Source organism: Bombina bombina, chromosome 4 (genome assembly GCF_027579735.1).
Source record: "Bombina bombina isolate aBomBom1 chromosome 4, aBomBom1.pri, whole genome shotgun sequence".
Lineage (NCBI taxonomy): Eukaryota > Metazoa > Chordata > Amphibia > Anura > Bombinatoridae > Bombina > Bombina bombina.
In genome coordinates, this window is record NC_069502.1 from 1,168,777,578 (window position 1) to 1,168,796,896 (window position 19,319).

The 19,319-nt window shown below is 38.8% G+C and overlaps 1 protein-coding gene across 2 annotated transcripts in view; it reads left to right on the forward strand.

Moving 5' to 3' along the window:
* LOC128658135 (calpain-13-like) overlaps positions 1-19,319 on the forward strand; it is a 278,722-nt gene that overhangs the window by 166,376 nt on the left and 93,027 nt on the right. For both annotated transcript variants that reach the window (XM_053712635.1, XM_053712634.1), the window contains exons 7-9: positions 1,098-1,139; positions 1,875-1,916; positions 8,376-8,441. In XM_053712635.1, coding sequence (XP_053568610.1) covers positions 1,098-1,139; positions 1,875-1,916; positions 8,376-8,441 — 150 coding nt within the window. The remainder of the gene's footprint in view (positions 1-1,097; positions 1,140-1,874; positions 1,917-8,375; positions 8,442-19,319) is intronic.

Consider the following 19,319-nt stretch of genomic DNA (forward strand, 5'->3'; position numbering starts at 1 on the left):
AAGGGGATGACAAAGGAGGAGAGGAACTAAGATAAGAAAATGTTACTGTATACTGAATGCATCCCTGAACAGTAGTCTTTAACTAGCAACTGAAAGGTTAAAAACTAGGGGAGTGTCTTGTGTAGCAAGGCAAAGAATTCCACAAAATAGGGGCCAATCTGGAGAAGTCTTGTAGACGGAAATGTGATGCGGTAACAGGAGATGAGGAGAGAAGGAGGTTATGAGCAGAGTGAAGAAAACAGGAAGGAGAGTATATGGAGATGATGTCGGAGATATAGGGGGAGCAGAGATATTGAGAGCTCTAAATGTCAGAGTCAGGATTTTGTGTTTTATTCTGGAGGTTAGAGGAAGCCAGTGAAGGGACTTGCAGAGAGGTGCAGCAGATGAGGAGCGACGTGTAAGGGAGAGCAGCCTGGCAGAGGCATTTATTATGGATTGTAAGGGATATAGACAGCAGCTAAGGAGGCTGGAAAGGATGGAGTTGCAATAGACAAGGTAGGAAATTATGAGAGAGGAGATTAAAGATTTAGTTGTGTCTTGTGTGAAGAAGTGTCAAATTTTGTAAATGTTTTAAGGTGGAATCAGAAGGAATTGTCCAAAGACTGCATGTGGGTAGTAAAAGAGAGATCTGAGGCAGGTGTGACCCAAAGACATCAGGCACGCAGGGTTGGGGAAATTATAATGTTATCAACAGTTAGAAAAAGTTGGTGGTAGGGATTTTGGAAAAGGGGGAGAATAAGGAGCTCAGTTTAGGAGATATTTAATTATATAAAAACATATTGCTACTGCTTACAATAGTTATTGTTACGGTTCCAGAGATGTTTCCCATAAATGCCGCAAATGCTCTCAATTTAGTAGCAGGATATGATAATAGGGTCAATCTCACATTCAACAACTGTACCCCTGGCAGTAATGCCCATTATGGCTTTAACATTTCTTCTTTTGGAAACATTTATATCAGTAGGAATACATGAGACATCTGTACTGAAGAAACATCTGAAAGAGATGGACTGTATCAAAATAGATCATATAATTAATTTATTTGCTTTGACTTGCAATACTAAGAATTTATATGGAGTTTTTCTGTTTTGTTTCAGAAAACTATTTCCAGGAACCGTAGCTCAAGTGTCCCATTTGCTGTAAGATCTTTTAATTAATATGCCGACCTTATTGTCTCCTCTTTAGACCATACATCATTGCATTATACAAAATGGTTATTGTTTAGGTTCATAATACTTTATCTGCAAAGAAGTTATCAATAGTTTTCTCACTTTGCGTATAAAAATAAACAAGTTTCACAATTCTACTGTACTCTCACAGTACAACTAATAACTGTATTATGTATTTATTATTATTTTTATTATTATTATTGTTGATGTTATTCATTTCAAAGATGATGAGTGGAGCGCTAACAGTTAAGCACAGGTTTTTACGTGTGTTGGGTTACCGCTCAAGCGAAAACAATTCACTTGTAATACGAGCGCTACCCAATGCGTGCAAAAAGCTTACTTCTAGAGGAGTTAGCACTAAAGCAGGAGCGTTAAATACTGCTCCACTTGTAATCTGGCTTTTGGGGGGGGGGTTGTTATTTTTTAATATGTCCATGGCATGCTATGACACACATTTATCAAACACTGTTGATTTGTAAACATGATTATATTTTTTTAACTTTGTCTATCATTTAAACAAAAGTAAATCAAATATAAATATTATACTAGAGATTTATTTATATATATATATACATATATATATTTATATATATATATATATATATAAATATTTACTGTAATTTATTTTAATAATTTATTGCTTTTTTTAAATATATACCACCATAATTGTATACCATAAAAAGAAGTGATTTTTTTTTTTAACAGAATGAGCCCAATGAAGTCCGGAGAAATAGTGCACCAAACAATGTGAGTTTAATTTTCATAATTTGCTTGATTTTCCAATATATGAAAGCCTCAAGACATTTTTTTAAATTACATATTTAATCTTTTTGCTCTTTAAATCTCTTTGATCTATATTAACTGGGCTCACTAAGGTTTACTTTTAATTTAATGCCACTAACTCATTAAAATTGCTAAACAGATATGCATTAAGTTTTCCTCCATGAGATTTCCTTCTCGCTTGTCAACTTTCAAGATGAAGTCGTTTTAATTTGGAGACAAGAAAGTCAAAATGAAACTCTTATTTTCTCCTACATAGGTGTGTCCGGTCCACGGCTTCATCCTTACTTGTGGGAATATTCTCTTCCCTAACAGGAAATGGCAAAGAGGCACACAGCAAAAGCTGTCCATATAGCCCCTCCTCTGGCCCCGCCCCCCAGTCATTCTCTTTGCCGCTCTGAACAAGTAGCATCTCCACGGGGATGGTAAAGAGTTTGTGGTGTTTAGTTGTAGTTTTTATTTCTTCTATCAAGAGTTTGTTATTTTAAAATAGTGCCGGCTTGTACTATTTACTCAGCAACAGAAAAGTGATGAAGATTTCTGTTAAAGAGGGCTATGATTTTAGCACAAGTAACTAAAATCCATTGCTGTTACCACGCAGGACTGTTGAAACCAGAGAACTTCAGTTGGGGGTAACAGTTTGCAGACTCATCTGCTTCAGGTATGACTAGTCTCCTTTCTAACAACACAGGCTATTGCTAGAAGACTGTCATTTTTCCCCTCAGGGAAAACGGTAAGCCATTTTTCTTTGAACTCAGCAAAACAAGATAACAGGCTTACTTTTTCTAGTTCTTATGCTGGTAGACACGATTGTGGGCCAAATCGATTGGTGTTTATTACATTTTAATGGCATTTGGGATGTTTTATAAACTTACATACACTTGGGAACGTTTTTATTAGATCTGGCTTGTTTTAGACGCCTAAATCTAGTCAGGAAGGCCCCTTCACTCTAGTATGCTGAGGGAGGAGGCCCCATTTTCGCGCCTCAGTTGCGCAGTTGATTTCAAAGGCAGTGCATGCAGCTTCATGTGAGAGGGTCCTGTGGCTCAGAAAACGACTCCGGAGGGCTGATTTCTGTAGTGGTTGACCCCTAAGGAAGGTAAAAGCTACAGCAAAAGCTGTAGCTGGGACTGTAGTGTGTAAAACCGGTTAAAACCAATAATTAGCTCCGGTTTGCTTATTTTTGGGTCTAGAGTCTCTAATTTTGGTGTGCAATACTTTCAAAGCATTAGGACACTGGGGTATAAATTTTATAAAAATCGGACATTGCCTTCATAGTTTTTTGAACATTCAGAAATAAAGTGTGTCATTTTATTATTTAAAGAGACAGTAACGGTTTTGCTTAAAATCGTTTTTATTGCATTAAAAGCCTGCCAAAGTCTGTTTAACATGTCTGAACCATCAGATAACTTATGTTCTGTGTGTATAGAGTGTATGGGATAATTGTGCCATAGCGTCCAAACAAAGTAAGGACAGTTCTGTCACATTTAATAAAATTGCCCAAGATGATTCATCTAATGAAGGTAGTGGGGATAGTTCTACATCCTCTCCTTCTGTGTCTACACCAGCTTTGCCCGCGCAGACACCTTCTGGCACGACAATGCTTGTTTCTATGCAGCAATTATCAGCAGTAGTGGATAATTCTATAGCAAATCTGTTATCCAAACTGCCAGCATTTCAGAGAAAGCGTGATTGTTCAGTTTTAAATACAGATAAAAAGGATGAACAATTAGACGCTGACGATGTTTTATCTATTTTACCCTCACATCAATCCGAATTTGCTGTAAGGGAGGGACTGTCTGAGGGAGAAATTTCTGACTCGGGAAAAATTTCTCAACAGGCAGAGCCCGATATAGTAGCATTTAAATTTAAGCTAGAACATCTCTGCACCCTGCTTAAGGAGGTATTAGCTACTCTGGATGATTGTGATTCCATGGTAATCCCAGAAAAGTTGTGCAAATTGGACAAGTTCTTAGAGGTCCCAGTGCACGATGACGCCTTTCCAATACCCAAAAGGGTAGCGGACATAGTGAATAAGGAGTGGGAGAAACCGGGTATTCCCTTTACCCCACCTCCTATATTTAAGAAAATGTTTCCCATTGTAGACCCCAGAAGGGACGCATGGCAGACGGTCCCGAAGGTAGAGGGAGCAGTTTCAACGTTAGCGAAGCGCACAACTATTCCTATAGAGGACAGCTACGCTTTCAAAGATCCTATGGATAAAAAATTGGAAGGATTGCTTAAAAAGATTTTTGTTCAGCAAGGCTTCATTCTTCAACCAGCTACGTGTATTATTAAGTCATGGACAGAATTCACGCACTAAAGTTAGCTAATTCCTTTATATTGGATGCCGCTTTTCAAATAACGAAATTAGCGGCGAAAAACTCAGGTTTTGCTATAGTGGCGCGTAGGGCGCTTTGGCTAAAATCGTGGTCGGCAGATGTGTCGTCCAAGACTAAGTTACTTAATATTCCTTTCAAAGGTAAGACCCTTTTTGGTCCGGAATTGAAGGAGATTATTTCAGACATCACTGGGGGTAAGGGCCATGCCCTCCCACAAGATAGGCCTTTCAAGGTTAAGAACAAGTCTAATTTTCGTTCCTTTCGCAATTTCAGGAACGGACCGGCTAATAACTCTACAGCCTCTAGACAAGACGGTAACGCTGTCCAGCCCAAACCTGCATGGAAACCGGTGCAAGGCTGGAACAAGGGTAAACAGGCCAAGAAGCCTGCTGCTGCTACCAAGACAGCATGAAGGGGTAGCCCCCGATACGGGACCGGATCTAGTAGGGGGCAGATTATCTCTCTTTGCTCAGGCTTGGGCAAGAGATTTTCCGGATCCCTGGGCACTAGAAATAGTCTCCCAGGGATACCTTCTAGAGTTCAAGGGACTTCCTCCAAAGGGAAGGTTCCACATGTCTCGCTTATCTTCAGACCAAATAAAGAAACAGGCATTCTTACATTGCGTAAGAGACCTATTAAAGATGGGAGTGATAAACCCAGTCCCCTCAGGGGAACAAGGTCTAGGTTTTTACTCAAACCTGTTTGTAGTTCCCAAAAAAGAGGGAACTTTCAGGCCAATTCTGGATTTAAAGATATTAAACAAATTCCTCAGAGTTCCATCGTTCAAAATGGAAACCATTCGGACAATCTTGCCAACAATCCAGGAGGGTCAATTTTTGACTACCGTGGACTTAAAGGATGCGTATCTGCATATCCCGATCCACAAAACTCATCATCAGTTCCTGAGGTTCGCCTTTCTGGACAAACACTACCAGTTCGTGGCTCTTCCATTCGGTTTAGCCACCGCTCCCAGAATTTTCACAAAGGTGCTAGGGTCCCTTCTAGCGGTCCTAAGGCCGAGGGGCATTGCTGTAGCAACTTACCTAGACGACATTCTAATCCAGGCGTCGTCTCTTTCCAAAGCAAGGGCTCATACAGAGATTGTCGTAGCCTTTCTCAGATCTCACGGGTGGAAGGTGAACATAGAAAAAAGTTCCCTGTCACCGTCCACAAGGGTTCCCTTTCTGGGAACAATAATAGATTCTGTGGAAATGAAGATCTTCCTGACAGAGGTCAGAAAGGTAAAGCTTCTAAACGCTTGTCAAGTTCTTCATTCTATTCCTCAGCCCTCCATAGCTCAGTGCATGGAAGTAATAGGACTAATGGTTGCAGCAATGGACGTGGTTCCTTTTGCTCGAATTCATTTAAGACCATTACAGCTGTGCATGCTCAAACAGTGGAATGGGGATTATGCAGACTTGTCTCCCCAAATTCAAGTAGATCAGGTAACCAGGGACTCACTCCTCTGGTGGTTGACTCAGGATCACCTGTCTCAGGGAATGAGTTTCCGCAGACCAGAGTGGGTCATTGTCACGACCAACGCCAGCCTCTTGGGCTGGGGTGCGGTCTGGGACTCTCTGAAAGCTCAGGGCCTATGGTCTCGGGAAGAGTCTCTTCTCCCGATAAACATTTTGGAACTGAGAGCGATATTCAATGCGCTCCTGGCTTGGCCTCAACTAGCGGAGGCCAGGTTCATAAGGTTTCAGTCGGACAACATGACGACTGTAGCGTACATCAATCATCAGGGGGGGACAAAGAGTTCCTTAGCGATGAAAGAGGTCTCCAAGATCATCAAATGGGCGGAGGATCACTCCTGCCATCTTTCTGCGATTCACATCACAGGAGTAGACAACTGGGAGGCGGATTATCTGAGTCGTCAGACTTTCCATCCGGGGGAGTGGGAACTTCACCCGGAGGTCTTTGCCCAGTTAACTCAACTATGGGGCAACCCAGATATGGATCTGATGGCGTCTCGTCAGAACTCCAAGGTTCCTCGATACGGGTCCAGATCCAGGGATCCCAAGGCGGCACTGGTGGATGCATTAGTGGCGCCCTGGTCGTTCAATCTGGCTTATGTTTTTCCACTGTTCCCTCTCCTTCCCAGGCTTGTAGCCAGGATCAAACAGGAGAAGGCCTCGGTGATTCTAATAGCCCCTGCATGGCCACGCAGGACTTGGTATGCAGATCTGGTGAATATGTCATCGGTTCCACCATGGAAGCTACCTTTGAGGCAGGATCTTCTAGTTCAAGGTCCATTCAGACATCCAAATCTAGTCTCACTGCAACTGACTGCTTGGAAATTGAACGCTTGATTCTATCTAAGCGTGGGTTTTCTGATTCGGTTATAGACACTCTGGTTCAAGCCAGAAAACCAGTGACTAGGAAAATTTACCATAAGATATGGCAAAAATATATCTGTTGGTGCAATTCCAAAGGTTTTTCTTGGAGTAAAATCAAAATCCCTAGAATACTTTCCTTTCTCCAAGAGGGTTTGGATAAAGGTTTGTCAGCTAGTTCCTTAAAAGGACAGATATCTGCTCTGTCTGTTTTGTTACACAAACCACTGGCAGCCGTGCCAGATGTACAGGCGTTTGTACAGGCATTAGTTAGAATCAAGCCTGTCTACAGACCTATGACTCCTCCATGGAGTCTAAACTTAGTTCTTTCAGTTCTTCAAGGGGTTCCGTTTGAACCTTTACATTCCATAGATATTAAGTTACTATCTTGGAAGGTTCTGTTTTTGGTTGCTATTTCTTCTGCTAGAAGAGTTTCTGAATTATCTGCTCTGCAGTATTCTACTCAATATCTGGTTTTACATTCAGATAAGGTAGTTTTACGTACCAAACCTGGTTTTCTTCCAAAGGTGGTTTCCAACAGGAATATTAACCAGGAAATAGTTGTTCCTTCCCTGTGTCCGAATCCAGTTTCAAAGAAGGAACGGTTGTTACACAACCTGGATGTGGTCCGTGCTCTAAAATTCTACTTAGAGGCAACTAAGGATTTCAGACAAACTTCATCCTTGTTTGTTGTTTATTCTGGTAAGAGGAGAGGGCAGAAAGCTACTGCTACCTCTCTTTCCTTTTGGCTGAAAAGCATCATCCGATTGGCTTATGAGACTGCTGGACGGCAGCCTTCTGAACGAATCACAGCTCACTCTACTAGGGCTGTGGCTTCCACATGGGCCTTCAAGAACGAGGCTTCTGTTGATCAGATTTGTAAGGCAGCGACTTGGTCTTCACTGCATACTTTTACAAAATTTTACAAATTTGATACTTTTGCCTCTTCGGAGGCTGTTTTTGGGAGAAAGGTTTTGCAAGCCGTGGTGCCTTCCGTTTAGGTCGCCTGACTTGTTCCCTCCCTTCATCCGTGTCCTATAGCTTTGGTATTGGTTCCCACAAGTAAGGATGAAGCCGTGGACCGGACACACCTATGTAGGAGAAAACAGAATTTATATCTTACCTGATAAATTCCTTTCTTCTACGGTGTGTCCGGTCCACGGCCTGCCCTGGCTTTTTGTCAGGCTTAAATATTTTATTTCTATACACTACAGTCACCACGGCACCCTATAGTTTCTCCTTTTTCTCCTAACCGTCGGTCGAATGACTGGGGGGCGGGGCCAGAGGAGGGGCTATATGGACAGCTTTTGCTGTGTGCCTCTTTGCCATTTCCTGTTAGGGAAGAGAATATTCCCACAAGTAAGGATGAAGTCGTGGACCGGACACACCGTAGGAGAAAGGAATTTATCAGGTAAGATATAAATTCTGTTATTTAGATAGAGCATATCATTTTAAGCAAATTTTAGATTTACTTATATGATCAGTTTTATTTTGTTATCTTAGTATTCTTTGTTTAATGTATGCAATAATATTTACAACAATTATATTGCAGTAAATGCTGATACCAAATAGTTCAGATTTGCTTCTTTTTTCTTTTACCAATCTGAGATCTGATTTCAAAGTTATTGTTTATTAATCTCTATTAATATAAAATAAAATATTTACAACATTATCTCAGGGTGATTGATTAAATGCTTTGATATGCTGCAGAAAATGACTGATACATTTTATTTTCATAATACTTGCAGGTAAATATTCATCTCCAGAATGGCATGGTTGAAACGCATGCCTATTGTATAACTGATACTGCACAGGTAACGTTGCACATTCTTTATTTCTTATCAAGAATATTAACAGGTCTAAAATAGGGCAACCTATAAGACTGTGCCTGTCACCAGAATCTACTATAAATTATGTAATGTGGTAAAAATGTATATATGTCTACATTATTTGTCTAAATAAATTACGGCTAGATTAAGAGTTTTGCGTTATGAGTGAAAAAGCAGCATTATGGGTTATAACGCTGCTTTTTCACTACCGCTGCTTTTACGAGTCTTGTCAAAAAAGCTGTACTGCACACTTTTTTGGCATAAAACTCATAACTAAAGTGCTAAAAAGTACACTAACACCCATAAACTACCTATTAACCCCTAAACCGAGGCCCTCCCACATCGCAAACACTAAAATAAAATTATTAACCCCTAATCTGCTGCTCCTGACATCGCCGCCACTATAATAAACATATTAACCCCTAAACTGCCGCACTCCCGCATCGCAAACACTAGTTAAATATTATTAACCCCTAATCTGCTGTCCCTAATATTGCCACCACCTACCTACATTCATTAACCCCTAATCTGCCGCTCCGGACATCGCCTCCACTATAATAAACATATTAACCCCTAAACCTAACCCTAAATCTAACCCTAACACCCCCTAACTTTAATATAATTAAAATAAATCTAAATAAAACATACTATTAATAACTAAATAATTCATATTTAAAACTAAATACTTACTTGTAAAATAAACCCTAAGATAGCTTACAATATAACTAATAGTAGATTGTAGGTAGCTTAGGTTTTTTTTTTATTTTACAGGAAAGTTTGTATTTATTTTAACTAGGTAGATTAGTTAGTAAATAGTTATTAAATATTTACTAACTACCTAGTTAAAATAAATACAAATTTACCTGTAAAATAAACCTAACCTGAGTTACACTAACACCTAACCTTACACTACAATTAAATAAATTACATTAATTAAATACAATCACCTAAATTACAAAAAAAACCCCACTAAATTACACAAAATAAAAAAAGAAATGATCAGATATTTAAACTAATTACACCTAATCTAATAGCCCTATCAAAATAAAAAAGCCTCCCCAAAATAAATAAAAACCCTAGTCTAAAATAAACTACCAATAGCCCTTAAAAGGGCCTTTTGCTGGGCATTGCCCAAAAGAAATCAGCTCTTTTACCTGTAAAAAAATACAAACAACCCCCAACAGTAAAACCCACCAACCACACAACCAACCCCCCCAAATAAAATCCTAACTAAAAAAACCTAAGCTCCCCATTGCCCTGAAAAGGGCATTTGTATGGGCATTGCCCTTAAAAGGGCATTTAGCTCTTTTTCTGTGCCCAAAACCCTAACCTAAAAATAAAACCCACCCAATAAACCCTTAAAAAAACTCAACACTAACCCCCGAAGATCCACTTACAGTTTTGAAGACCGGACATCCATCCTCAACGAAGCTGGGAGAAGTCTTCATCCAAGTGGCAAGAAGTCCTCAACGAAGCCGGGAGAAGTCTTCATCCAAGCCAGCAGAAGTGGTCCTCCAGACGGGCAGAAGTCTTCATCCAGACAGCATCTTCTATCATCATACTGCCAGCCCGGAGCTGCTCCATCTTCAAGACATCCGGCACGGAGCATCCTCTTCTTTCCATGACTAACAACGAATGAAGGTTCCTTTAAGTGATGTCATCCAAGATGGCGTCCCTTGAATTCCGATTGGCTGATAGAATTCTATCAGCCAATCGGAATTAAAGGTGAAAAATTCCTATTGGCTGATGCAATCAGCCAATAGGATTGAGCTTGCATTCTATTGGCTGTTCCATCATTGCATCAGCCAATAGGATTTTTTCACCTTTAATTCCGATTAGCTGATAGAATTCTATCAGCCAATCGGAATTCAAGGGACACCATCTTGGATGACATCACTTAAAGGAACCTTCATTCGTCTTTAGCTGTGGAAAGAAGAGGATGCTACACGCCGGATGTCTTGAAGATGGAGCCACTCCGGGCCGGATGGATGAAGATAGAAGATGCCGTCTGGATGAAGACTTCTGCCCGTCTGGAGGACTTCTTCTGCCGGCTTGGATGAAGACTTCTCCCGGCTTCTTTGAGGACTTCTTGCCGCTTGGATGAAGACTTCTCCCGGCTTCGCTGAGGATGGATGTCCGGTCTTTAAAACTGTAAGTGAATCTTTGGGGGTTAGTGTTAGTTTTTTTTTAATGGTTTATTGGGTGGGTTTTATTTATAGATTAGGGTTTTGGGCACAAAAAAAGAGCTAAATGCTTTTTAAGGGCAATGCCCATCCAGAGGCCCTTTTCAAGGCAATGGGGAGCTTAGGTTTTTTTAGTTAGGATTTTATTTGGGGGGTTGGTTGTGTGGTTGGTGGGTTTTACTGTTGGGGGTTTGTTTGTATTTTTTTTTACAGGAAAAAGAGCTGATTTCTTTGGGGCAATGCCCCGCAAAAGACCCTTTTAAGGGCCATTGGCAGTTTAGTTTAGGCTAGGGTTTTTTTTATTTTGGGGGGGCTTTTTTATTTTGATAGGGCTATTAGATTAGGTGTAATTAGTTTAAATATTTGATTTTTTTTTTTATTTTGTGTAATTTAGTGTTTGTTTTTTGTAATTTAGGTAATTGTATTTAATTGATTTAATTTATTTAATTGTAGTGTAAGGTTAGGTGTTAGTGTAAGACAGGTTAGGTTTTATTTTACAGGTAAATTTGTATTTATTTTAGCTAGGTAGTTAGTAAATAGTTAATAACTATTTAGTAACTATTCTACCTAGTTAAAATAAATACAAACTTGCCTGTAAAATAAAAATAAACCCTAAGCTAGCTACAATGTAACTTGCAAGTTAGCACCGCACCCCTCATAACGCAAAACTCGTAATCTAGCTGATAGTTAATTAATATATTATAAGGAGGAACTTTATTCTGCAACAATTTACTAGCTGACCTACATCTCAACAGAATGTTCTACCTTTTAAATTCCCTAGTCCAGAGATTGACAAATTTGATTGAAATTTAGATGCCACCAAAAATACGTAGGATCAGTTTTTTCACAATCTTTTAGGAGCTAGGGAATACAAAATGTAGTAACTATCACTACTGTTTCACATGATTTGTCAATCCTCATTATATTTAAACTTTTTGCTCATCTTCTGAGATTAACCTCTCATTTCCCATCACCATAATCTTCTAATGGCACCAAAAGATCTTCTCTTCTGCAGCACCTCTCCTGTCGAACTTGCTGTCTCATTCTGTCTTACGTTTGTCTTAAAAGTTTTACATCATCTTTTATAATTTACCCATTTAGAGGGGTTTAACTCTTCCCTAATGTGTCCTACATTTGTGTGGACCTATTTTCTGGGCTTGCACACTCAATATGCTTTATGTAATTTCATGTCTCTCTTTGAGCAATCATTTCATCTTTTCTTTTCTTTTCTTTTTTTTTAAACAACCAAATCTTATTTTTTCTAAACCAAACAACATTCATTGATTGTAAAAACTCTCTCTGAAACGAGATCCCCATCCCTTGTGAGAGATCATTTTTGACAATTGCAGCAAAAAATACAGTAGGCACGTAGAATGTGAGATCATTTTCATAAATGCTTATTAACATGTTTTAGCGCTGAAACCAGCTCAACCATATTTTTGACAGATATATGTCTTAAAAGTTCACATTGCAACACCATAGGTCATACTCTCTCTTTCATAAAATGTCTAATTAAAAATATAATTAAAAAAACATGTAGTTTAATAGTAACAATTTGTTTAGTTACTGTGTTGGTAAGTATGTTAGTCTCTAGTTGGTGGTGGTACGCTAAATACACTACCACAAACCAAATCCACCACACACAGTCACATTCATTTGCTTATTTGAGAACTAAACACTTATATACAACTTTTCTTTTTGTGACAATAAGAATGTTCCCTTTATAGCCTGTGGCACAAATTTCACTGTTAGCAACTGCTTTTTCAATTAGTCACTAATCTGCCATTCTTCTGTTTAAAGTAGTGAAATCCCTATTGGCAAATAGGTAATATCATGCGCCAAATGTATTTGTGATGTGAGCGAGAAAGGAAAAATATTGGTGATATTTAATAGTGATGTGATACGTATGTAAAGTTCAAATGTGAGAAAAAAATAATAATGATGAATTTTGTGATAAGTAAAAGACTAATGTGAATAGAAAATGATTTCTAAGTGGTACAAATATAATTCAAATGAACTGTGCCCTAATAGGTGATGGGTGCAAGGAAAAAAAAACCTAAAAGATACAATCAAATCATGTAAGAAAAAAAAAATATATATATCTCAATAGGAAACGAAAACAGAAAAAGATCAAATCAAATAGAATAAATGTATGTCTGTATACAAATAAATAAATAAATATATGCTAGTAATAAACATATGCTAGTAATAAACAGTTCTTGATGTATGACCAAAAAACTTATCGTAATGTAAGTCCCATAAAGGATAGTGTTGGTGATTGAAGCCGACAAATATTAATGTCTCTGCGAAAAAAAGTTCCTTTCCAACTTGTAGGTATTTTGTGGTCAGAGGAATTCACAAGAAGGCAGGCAGCTGGTCTTGGGTGTGTCTGATCGAAATACACAGTTTCTAAAATTGGTAAAAGAAAAGACAGCGCCTCATGGTGCAAGTAGGTTCCAGGAGTGATGAATCACACTGAAATAATAACAACAGATGGTAGTATACTCACAAGAATATTGGCACCTTTGTTGAAAGAGGTGCAAACAAGCAGACTGACATTTAAATCAGCAGTCAGTACGCTGGAGCCAAAAAAACGATTCAGCTTTCCTGGATGGGCCGCTGTGGACTCTCCTCTGTTAGACAGGGGCAAGATACTCAGGTGTTATGCTGTGTAGATAAACAGCAAGCCTAAAAACGATTCAGCTTTCCTGGATGGGCCGCTGTGGACTCTCCTCTGTTAGACAGGGGCAAGATACTCAGGTGTTATGCTGTATAGATAAACAGCAAGCAATATTGTATTTGGCAGGCAAATATAAAAAGCAGTAATGCTGAGATACATAAAGTTAAAAACACTTTATTTAACAAGCTTAGGACGCGTTTCTCGGCCGCAAGCTCCTGGCCGTTTCATCAGATAAAATGTATCTTATCTGATGAAACGGCCAGGAGCTTGCGGCCGAGAAACGCGTCCTAAGCTCGTTAAATAAAGTGTTTTTAACTTTATGTATCTCAGCATTACTGCTTTTTATATTTGCCTGCCAAATACAATATTGCTTGCTGTTTATCTATACAGCATAACACCTGAGTATCTTGCCCCTGTCTAACAGAGGAGAGTCCACAGCGGCCCATCCAGGAAAGCTGAATCGTTTTTAGGCTTGCTGTTTATCTACACAGCATAACACCTGAGTATCTTGCCCCTGTCTAACAGAGGAGAGTCCACAGCGGCCCATCCAGGAAAGCTGAATCGTTTTTTTGGCTCCAGCGTACTGACTGCTGATTTAAATGTCAGTCTGCTTGTTTGCACCTCTTTCAACAAAGGTGCCAATATTCTTGTGAGTATACTACCATCTGTTGTTATTATTTCAGTGTGATTCATCACTCCTGGAACCTACTTGCACCATGAGGCGCTGTCTTTTCTTTTACCAATTCTTCTGTTTAAAACCTATTCTATAGATTACAAGTTTTGCGTTGCGGCTTGTAACGCTGAAAATATGGCATTTTCAGCTTTAAAACAGCACCGCAGCTATTACAAGTATTGTCGGTATAGGTGTACCGCACACCTTTTAGCCTGTACCGCAACGTTTTTTCATGGGATTCCCATAGCGCCGGTATTACGAGTTTTGCGGTGAGGCTAAAAAGTGAGCGTTACAGCCTAAAACAACAAGATCTGTACCGCCATCTAAAGTCAGTAGTTATGAGTTTTATGTTACAAATCTGTAGCATAAAACTCATAACTAAACTGCTACAAAGTACAGTAAACACCCATAAACTACCTGTTAACTCCTAAACTGAGGCCCTATAAATGTATTTACCTCTAATCTGCTGCTCCCGATATCGCCGCCACTAAAAATTTGTATTTACCCCTATTCTGCCGCTCCCCCACATCGTCACAACTATACTAAAGTTATTAACCCCTAAACCGCTGCCCTCCCGCATCACAAACACTATTTAAATATTATTAACCCCTAATCTGCCGTTCGCCCACACCACCGCTATAATAAACCTATTAACCCCTAAACCGCAAGCCCCCCACAATGAAATATACTAAAATAAACTATTAACCCCTAAACCGAAAGCCCCCACAACGAAATAAACTAATTTAAACTAGTAACCCCTAAACCTAACGATCCCCTACCTTTATATTAAAATTACAATTTCACTAGCTTAAATTAAACTAAAACTTACCTGTCAAATTAAAAATATTAATTTTAAACTAATAATTAAACTATTATAATTATTAAACTAAAATTAAACTAACTACCAATTAAATAAAACTAAACTACCAATAAAAAAATCCTAACACTACTCTAAAAATTACAAAAAGTATCTAATTACAAAAAATAAAAACTAACTAAATTACAAAAAAAACCCCACTAAATTACGAAAAAAAAAACAAATTAACAAAAATAAAAAAGAATTACACCTAATCTAATAGCCCTATCAAAATAAAAAAGCCCACCCAAAAAAAAATAAAAAAAACCCTAGCCTACAATAAACTACCAATGGCCCTTAAAAGGGCCTTTTGTGGGGCATTGCCCCAAAAATATTAGCTCTTTTATCTGTAAAAAAAATACAAACACCCCCCCAACAGTAAAACCCACCACCCAACCAACCCCCCATATAAAAACCTAACTCTAAAATAACCTAAGTTCCCCATTGCCCTGAAAAGGGCATTTGTATGGGCATTGCCCTTAATAGGGCATTTAGCTTTTTACTGCCCAGACCCTAAAAAAAACCCAGCCAATAGAATGAGAGCTGCTTAAATCCTATTGGCTGATTTGAATAGCCAATAGGATTTTAGCAGCCCTAATTACTATTAGCTGATTCAAATTTTTCAGCCAATAGGAATGCAAGGGACACCATATTGAATCGTGTCCCTTACATTGAAGCTTCAGTTTACGGAGGCGACCGTAAGAAGAGGAGCTCTGCGTCGGTTGTCTTCAGGATGGACCCGCTCCGCGCCAGCTGGATGAAGATCGAAGAGGCTGCCTGGATGAATACTTCTTGCCGCATGGATGAGGACTTCGTCTGCTGGATGAAGATAGAAGAGGCCGTCTGGATGAAGACTTCTTGCCGCATGCAGGAGGACTTCGCCGGCTGGATGGATCTTTCAAGCGGGACTTCAACAACTATAAGTGGATCGTCTTGGGGTTAGTGTTTGGTTTTTTTAAAGGGTTTTTTGGGTGTTTTTTTTTTAGTTTAGGGTCTGGGCAGTAAAAGAGCTAAATGCCCTTTTAAAGGCAATGCCCATACAAATGCCTTTTTCAGGGCAATGGGGAGCTTAGGTTATTTTAGAGTTAGGGTTTTTATTTGGGGGATTGGTTGGGTGGTGGGTTTTACTGTTGGGGGGGGTGTTTGTATTTTATTTTACAGGTAAAAGAGCTAATATCTTTAGGGCAATGCCCCACAAAAGGCCCTTTTAAGGGCCATTGGTAGTTTATTGTAGGCTATGGTTTTTTTATTTTGGGTGGCCTTTTTTATTTTGATAGGGCTATTAGATTAGGTGTAATTCTTTTTTATTTTTGTTAATTTGTTTGTTATTTTGTGTAATGTATATTTTTAGGGGGTGTTTTTTTTAAAAGTAAAAGAGCTGTTTATCTCAGGGCAATACCCTACGAAAGGCCCTTTTAAGGCCCCCCGAAAAGCCCTTTTAAGGGCCCTTGGTAGTTTGGGGGTGGGGGTTTGTATAGTGTTAGGGGGTGTTTGTATTCTTTTTAAAGTAAAATAGCTGTTTAACTCAGGGCAATGCCCTACAAAAGGCCCTTTTAAGGACTCCCCAAAAGGCCCTTTTAGGGGCCCTTGGTAGTTTATTCTAGAGTAGGGTTTTTTATTTTGTGGTGTTTTTTTTTAAGGGTATTAGAATTAATCTTTATTTTTTTTATTTTTTTATTTTAAATATTTTTATTGAGGTTTATGGAAGCATTTACAAATACAAGTAAAATAACCTTGTCATAAGAAATACAGAAGTTGTAACAAACTGTACACTAGTAAAATGGCAAGCATTCTCAAATACATACAGACTCAAAATTAATCATCTTAATTTTTTTTGATAATTTCATTGTTTTTTTTTTGTATTGTTAGGTTTTTTTATTTTTTGTAATGGTAGATTTTTTATTTTTGTAATGTTAGGTTTTAGTGTAAGGCAGGTTAGGTTTTATTTCACAGGTAAGTTTGTATTTATTTTAACTAGGTAGTTATTAAATAGTTAATAACTATTTACTAACTAGTCTACCTAGTTAAAATAAATACAAACTTACCTGTGAAATAAAAATAAAACCTAAGCTAGCTACAATATAACTATTAGTTATATTGTAGATAGCTTAGCCTTTATTTTACAGGTAAGTATTTAGTTTTAAATAGGTATTATTTAGTTAATAATTGTAAATTTAATTTAGATATAATTTTATTATGTTAAAGTTAGGGGGGGTTAGGTTTAGGGTTAGGGCTACGTTAGGGTTACGTCAGGGTTAGGTTTAGGGGTTAATATAGTTTAATTTAGCTTGTTACGATGTGGGGGGCTGGCGGTTTAGGGGTTAATATGGTTATTTAGTTAATAATTGTAAATTTAATTTAGCTATATTTTTATTATGTTAAAGTTAGGGGGTGTTAGGGTTACGTTAGGTTTAGGGGTTAATATAGTTTAATTTAGCTTGTTGCGATGTGGGGGGCTGGTGGTTTAGGGGTTAATAAATGTAATATACTGGCAGCGATATCGGGAGCTGCAGATTAGGGGTTAATAATTTTATTTAGGTAGCGGTGATATCGGGAGCGGCAGATTAGGGGTTAATAACTGTAGGCAGGCATTGGCGATGTCAGGGGCAGCAGATTAGGGGTGTTTAGACTCAGGGTTTATGTTAGGGTGTTAGGTTTAAACTGTATTTTTATTTTCCCATAGACATCATTGATGTCTATGGGGCAATCGTGCACAAGCACGTCTCAGCAGCGCTCTGATTGTGTGCGGTATGGAGCTCAACGCAACCATATCACATGCAAAAGGCGTATGTTTGAGAACTTTTAATAGCAGCGCTATGGGAAATTAAAAAAAGGAACTTTTGAGGCGTTCGTTAATTTCTATATAGTGCTCAAAACTCGTAATCTAGCTGACAGTTAGGTCCATAAGTATTTGGATATTGATAAAACATAATTTATGCTTACCTGATAAATTTATTTCTCTTGTAGTGTATTCAGTCCACGGGTCATCCATTACTTATGGGATATATTCCCTTCCCAACAGGAAGTTGCAAGAGGATCACCCAAGCAGAGCTGCTATATAGCTCCTCCCCTCACATGTCATATCCAGTCATTCGACCGAAACAAGACAAGAAAGGAGAAACCATAGGGTGCAGTGGTGACTGGAGTTTTAATTAAAATTTAGATCTGCCTTAAAAAGACAGGGCGGGCCGTGGACTGAATACACTACAAGAGAAATAAATTTATCAGGTAAGCATAAATTATGTTTTCTCTTGTTAAGTGTATTCAGTCCACGGGTCATCCATTACTTATGGGATACCAATACCAAAGCTAAAGTACACGGATGATGGGAGGGACAAGGCAGGAACTTAAACGGAAGGAACCACTGCCTGTAGAACCTTTCTCCCCAAAACAGCCTCCGAAGAAGCAAAAGTGTCAAATTTGTAAAATTTTGAAAAGGTGTGAAGCGAAGACCAAGTCGCAGCCTTGCAAATCTGTTCAACAGAGGCCTCATTCTTAAAGGCCCAGGTGGAAGCCACAGCTCTAGTGGAATGAGCTGTAATTCTTTCAGGGGGCTGCTGTCCAGCAGTCTCATAGGCTAAACGTATTATGCTACGAAGCCAAAAGGAGAGAGAGGTTGCCGAAGCTTTTTGACCTCTCCTCTGTCCAGAGTAAACGACAAACAGGGAAGAAGTTTGACGAAAATCTTTAGTTGCCTGTAAATAGAATTTCAGGGCACGGACTACGTCCAGATTATGCAAAAGTCGTTCCTTCTTTGAAGAAGGATTAGGACATAATGATGGAACAACAATCTCCTGATTGATATTCCTGTTAGAAACTACCTTAGGTAAAAACCCAGGTTTAGTACGCAGAACTACCTTGTCTGAATGGAAAATCAGATAAGGAGAATCACAATGTAAGGCAGATAACTCTGAGACTCTTCGAGCCGAGGAAATAGCCATCAAAAACAGAACTTTCCAAGATAAAAGTTTAATATCAATGGAATGAAGGGGTTCAAACGGAACTCCTTGAAGAACTTTAAGAACCAAGTTTAAGCTCCATGGAGGAGCAACAGTTTTAAACACAGGCTTAATCCTAGCCAAAGCCTGACAAAAAGCCTGGACATCTGGAACTTCTGCCAGACGCTTGCGCAAAAGAATAGACAGAGCAGAAATCTGTCCCTTTAACGAACTAGCTGATAAGCCCTTTTCCAAACCCTCTTGGAGAAAGGACAATATCCTAGGAATCCTAACCTTACTCCATGAGTAACTCTTGGATTCGCACCAATACAGGTATTTACGCCATATCTTATGGTAGATTTTCCTGGTAACAGGCTTTCGTGCCTGTATTAAGGTATCAATAACTGACTCGGAGAAGCCACGCTTTGATAGGATCAAGCGTTCAATCTCCATGCAGTCAGCCTCAGAGAAACTAGATTTGGATGATTGAAAGGACCTTGTATTAGAAGGTCTTGCCTCAAAGATAGAGTCCA